The sequence below is a fragment of the Necator americanus genome, chromosome IV (genome assembly GCF_031761385.1).
Source record: "Necator americanus strain Aroian chromosome IV, whole genome shotgun sequence".
In the NCBI taxonomy this organism is placed as follows: domain Eukaryota; kingdom Metazoa; phylum Nematoda; class Chromadorea; order Rhabditida; family Ancylostomatidae; genus Necator; species Necator americanus.
This window is the reverse complement of record NC_087374.1, coordinates 27,736,890-27,742,671: the sequence shown is the minus strand read 5'-3', so window position 1 is coordinate 27,742,671 and position 5,782 is coordinate 27,736,890. Positions and strand designations below refer to the sequence as shown.

General features: G+C 42.5%; 1 protein-coding gene across 2 annotated transcripts; it reads right to left on the bottom strand.

Moving 5' to 3' along the window:
- RB195_002938 (uncharacterized protein) lies at nucleotides 1-2,015 on the bottom strand (the record flags this gene model as incomplete). Of its 2 annotated transcripts, none has more annotated exons than XM_064200407.1 (6): nucleotides 1-464; nucleotides 684-842; nucleotides 893-1,024; nucleotides 1,083-1,167; nucleotides 1,745-1,813; nucleotides 1,878-2,015. In XM_064200407.1, the coding sequence occupies 6 exons, from the start codon at nucleotides 2,013-2,015 to the stop codon at nucleotides 1-3; spliced, it is 1,047 nt and encodes a 348-aa protein (XP_064056287.1). The 2 variants fall into 2 exon arrangements, with proteins under 2 accessions (XP_064056287.1, XP_064056288.1); XM_064200406.1 differs by having other exon boundaries at nucleotides 893-1,012.
- Nucleotides 2,016-5,782: the final 3,767 nt, after the last annotated feature.

The following is a 5,782-nucleotide window of genomic DNA, read 5'->3' as shown; positions in this document are numbered from 1 at the left end:
TCAGTTCTTAAATCTTTGCAGGAGATTCTTGTTTTTTAGTCGTTCCTCCAGCGTTCTGAACGACGGAGCCACTTGTACCAGATTTCCACCAGGTACGGTAGGTATAGCAGGAACTGCAGGCAGGAGGGATCCAGTAGGATTAATTTTTGGTGCAGTATATCCGGATTCTAGTTGTGGCACGGGGCAATGGTCACAGATAGGACCCTTGCCTGGCGGTCCACGTGGTCCTTTTCTGCCTGGTTGGCCTGGACGTCCTGGAGGCCCAGTTGCACCTGGATCACCAGGCAAGAAGCTGGGTGGTCCTGGTGACCCTGGAGCACCTTGGTAACCTGGTGGTCCGGAGAGGCCTGGCGGTCCCGGTGGTCCTGGTTGGCCGGGACCTCCGATGCGGACCACTTCGTCGTGTAAGCCATCAAGTCCAGGGGGACCAGGAATGCCGACGAGACCAGCGAAGCCTTGTGGGCCTAAAAATTTGAGAGATAAAAAAGTCAAAGCTTTGTTGACGATAATGGAGTTTGTGAAATCTTGAATTTTGTTCTGGAAATTGACTTCTGGCAGGATCTACAAAATAGAACTCCAAAATACACGTGGATTTTTTTGGCAGCACAAGACAGCCGCACACCACTTAATACTTAGTTTTGAGAATGTGCACCGCAAATAGAATGGTTGAGCCCTTTCCTCACCTTCGTCTCCTGGTGGACCGGGAACAGGTAGTGGAGAATATCCGTTTCTACCAGGTTCTCCTTGCGCTCCTCTACGTCCTTGCGGACCTACTGCTCCAACAGGGCCAGGTTCTGCTTTCTGACATATCCAACACGGCTCTCTCTCACTCTCGGGTATCCCTAGAAAATGCGTAGATCCGTGGATGATCTCCCAAGCAAGTGCTACTCACCATTTCTTCCTGGGAATCCCGGCTTTCCAGGAATTCCATCTCGTCCATCGAATCCGTCGAGTCCCGGTAACCCGGGTGGTCCAGGTGGACCCAACTGCATCACACAACCAACGGGAGGCGCTGGATTCCACCCTATTTCCAAGCAAATATTAAATTCTTATTAATGTTCAATAACATTGAGAAGTACTACCTGAGTTGATCGGTTCGGTTACTCCTCTAGTCGGCGGATAGACGTAAGCTCCGCGCTTTTGCCTTGACAGTAAGGGAACGTTCATCTGAGGAAAAAATCGGCTAATGGAACGCGTCCCAAAATTTACGCATCAACAGCGATTCAAGTGTTGCGAAAAATTACTTTGAATAGAAAAAAATGAAATCAAAAATTGTTCTGACAAGTTTCGGTTAATTGAAGCACTGTAATTTTTGACTGGAATCAAGAGAGTTCAGTTGTGTTCTTTTCCAAATTAGGACACTCCATCTTGTTTATTTATTTTTTGAATTGACCAATCATGTAGTGACTAACCGAAGCCAACCAACCAGAGGTTAGCTTTATTTGTGATTTCTCTTTTCTAGGAGGAAACGGTTCAAATTCTCTTTGCTCGACAAGCACAGACTTTACAATGACGATGTAAGACTACAGGGACCAGTTTGTAAGGTGCCTGCGTCTCTTCAGAGGACTCTACCTGTCTGCATGACAAATTTGGTGGTGTCTCACAACCATTTCAAGTTTTCTTTTCCAGTGGTGAGTTCAATTTTAATTTTGAGAAGAAAAGCGAGCATAATCTACGTAGACAATTGATGAAGTTGTTCTGTTTGGCGTTTTTTTCTAAATCTCAAGCTAAAAACGAAAGGGACCTCATCCAATAACTGCAAAGTGGTGGCGGTGGATGAGTAGCACGGATCGAATAGACGTTCCGAGTCGACCTGAACACCAATAGGTCAGAAATGTTATGTATTTGCAAACTAATAAATAGTAAACGTTACGCACTTGTGCCCATACTGCGGCACTAACCAGCATTGGTATGATCAGCACCGCAACGATGACTGTTGTCGTAGCAACAGCCGACGAGAATAGCGCTAGTCGCCGAAGGTTTGCGGCAACCGCCGCGCGTTCCTTCACTGTCATCTAAAACGGTTTCTTTTCTTAAGATACGTATAAAAGCATGGCCGGATACAAAAACGCGTTGTGAATTGGGTTTGCAATGGTTTTCCACAGGAAGGACGGATTTACGTAGTTCAGGTTTTATGGAAAATTTCACTACGCTATGTATACATAGTCTCCAGCATATTTATAGTCGCCAAATCACAGCAAAATGATACTCCCAAAACGAAACTTCCATCATCTTCTTCCTGTGGATTTTTTTTTGCAGGAGACAGCAGCGATCGTGACAATACTATATGACACAGAGAGCAAACAAATCTAGAATTGTTCTCCAAAATTGCAGGTTTGAATGAGGTTGTAAGCTAATTAGTACTTTTTCAAGAAATGTAGCGTCCCCGATGTGCCTACTGGTTCTGTCTATTTGCTAGTCAGTGCACAGATATACCCGTATTGAGAAATCAAGGATAAAAAATAACATATCAGTCAAATGATGGTGGATCGGTGTGTGTCTGGCGTTAATCAATCCGCTTGGGATTCCCCACCACGTTCACTTCAATTCAGAATCGTTTTAGGTTTACGAACGTGTAACTGGCCTATACAACGACTTGCGGAGGCCTGCCGATACGTAAAGTCAATTTTTTTTTTATTCTCCCCGACAAGTGTGGTGCCAATTTATAGACCCCACAAAGATGAAGGCTTGGTGAGCACTAAGGCGGATTCGTACCTCGATCGTGCAGACAACGGAACCTCCCGTATCAGTCAAATATCAGAACTGAATGTTTTTGCATCGTACACCAGAGAGAAAAGGTAAGTATTGTGGTAACAACTTTAAGAGAGTGAGAATCGCTGAGGCCAACGTCAAGGTTTTTTTTTTTTTTGGAAAAATATTTCCACTTAATTAATGAACAACATAAAAGCTTTGTGATGGTGATGTCGCATGCAAGGAAGAAGCACCATAACAGGACTTTTTCTCAAGAAAAAAAAACGAAGAAATGTGGTTACGATAAGTCCACATAACTGCAGATTTGTTAGCCACTCACTGAATGGGGGCTGGACTCAAGAACTTGCACTGTAACTAATAATCACGCTAAGCGGAACGAACTCCCCCAGACCGTTGTTCCGATCCAACGGCTCAAGTTTAGCCGCGCAAAGCTACGGGAAAACAACGATTACGTCTAAGGTCACCGTCTGTTCCACATGCACCCTTCGTTGAGACAACTCTTCGCAAAAACTCCCGCTATGGGAGAAGATATGCAACATATTGGAAGGAACCGTGAGAAAAATGTCCAGAATCTGTCCAGGAATTTCACAGGGTACAAAAATACGTTCTGAATTGGGTTTGCAGGCGGTTTGCCGTAAAAAGGAAGAGTTTCCGTAGTTAATGCTTCATAAATAACTACACAATGCCATTCCTCATCATGTTTGTAGTCCTACACGTCATGGAAATTCGTGTGTTGATCGATATGATCAGCAGATGAGGGAGATGTCCCACAAAACAAATACGTGGGCGAAAAATTCGGGGAAGACGATTGTCCGAATAAATAAGAAGTCCTGCGACTACGTATTTCACCTTTCTCAAATAACGAACTGGGATTTTTCCGTACTTCTTCTAACAGTGACGTTGAGAAAACGTATTTTTCACTTCACGTTAGATTAATAGCTATGCAAGAGCAACGTTTCCGTAGGTGAAAAAACGAGAACAAAAAAGTGACTTCCGTGAAAAAGGCAGAACCAAAGAACTGCGTTTGGTTGGAAATGGGAAGAATCATAGCGAAGTCAATAAAAATGGAAGAAGAAAAAAATAAACAGGAATAATTATTTGTTGAATATGAGTGATGAAAGTAAGGGTTTGGGGATGTGATCCATTTACAAACTTTGACTTATTGATTTACGATCTACTGCTGTATATCGATCAGAAATGGACCATTATTTTGAATAACTAGTTCAGAGATTATAATACTTCAAGGTCTCTAAACCTTTTCTTTATTTCCGTGAACACTTCCGAGAATCCTGAACAATCAAATTCACCGTTAGCCGTAAAACAATTGATTGGATGTTGAGGTCTGGAGTGATTCTCAGACTCGCAATCATCCTGATTTCCTGGCATCGGAGATTAGCCTTAGTGGAAGTGAAAGCGAATGCGCATTCTTCTACATTTCGATACAAACTGTCGATTATCGTTTCCGCCGCAATTCATCACTTTCCGGATGACTTGGCAGACACAGTGGATCTGGTGATACTCAACGATGAAAGAAATCCTAGAAGTTTCCTTACGTTGAATGTAATGTAAGGAAGCTTCTAGAACCATTTGCTTTGTCTACCGAAAAGCGAAAACAGATGCCCTACAGAATTGTCTACATGATATCGAATAAAATAAAGAAAGCATCCAGAAAGTACAGTAAGGCCGAAAAAAAAAATTACTGCATTGTGCAACATTCTGATTGGTCACCAATAACCCCTGGGGAATTTCTGGTACTTTAGTGAGAGTGAGAATTGCTCATTTTGTCCTTTCTATTAACTTCTTCTAAACTATCAGTCAAATCTTGTATGAAATTTACCGTCAGAAATCGAATTTTTCTGTCTTTCTCTCTTTCTCTCTCTCTCTCTTTCTCTCTCGCTTTTTCATTTCTGTTACATTTGTCCACATACGTAACGTGTCCACGTTTAGCGCACTTTCATTGCGTATTTGGCTGGAGAGAGATGTGGAATCGGTTCCAAATCGGACGGCGACTAGTTCTCGCACACTATGAAGAACACTCTCATTGTTACTGGAAATTCGGAACGTAACAATAATTGACAGTACCACTTCCAAGCTTCCTGATTGGCCCTCACATGGAATGATTGAAATCCTAGTTATCACCACTCTGTCCATATCGGTGCATGTTTTAAAGACATCGCATCACGAATCTGGGGTGGTCGGGTTTCAGGTCATAGACTGTGGCGAAGAGGGTGATTCCGTTCATTTCTTCCTAATTTCCGTAAAAAAGGGCCCGGAAGATGCGGCGCGTGCACAAGGTTGGCGCGCTCCAATACAACTCTTCGTAGGCAACAGCGTGCCAGAACGCTTAAACCCGCATCTTCCGGGCCGTTTTTACGGCGATTAGGAAGAAATGAGCGGTATCCTACCCGCTTCGGCAATCTACGATCCCGTGTTGTCTTTGACCATCGGAAATCCATATCACGTTAGATTCGTGAGGTAATGCCTTTAAGGAAATCCACGCGAAAATCGTGATCCACGAAAACTTGTCAAGGTTAATAAATTTTTGTGTAATGTTTGTTGTAATTTTGTTTTAATTCCACCTCAGTGTAGCGGTACGCTCTGACAAATCCGCTCGATAAGAACTTTTCCCAGGAAACATCTTTCCGAGATAAGCACAAGTGCAATGTTCCACCTCAAAAAAAAAAGAAAAACGAAGAAGGCTACATATCAGTGTTGACAGAAGAAAAAATGTCGCAATTTTATCTGTTCAACATATGTCAAAATAGCACAAAATGAAAGCTTGGCTGAGATCACGTCTCCAACGACAATGACTTATATAACAAGAGAAAATGAACCTTAAAAGGCACTTCATACGATCATCATTTCAGTGAGTTGGTAATTTGCAGGTAAGTATGCACAAAAATGTTAGTGGTCAAGAAAAAAAAAGAATATCATTATCCTAAACGTCCCTAATGAGAAAAATCTTCAGAATCTCAATATTATTCATGAAAAGAGTGCATTACACCGAGTGATTATGAAACGAACCGAACTACTGTACAGTGTCTATGCAACAAGACTAAAATGTAATATT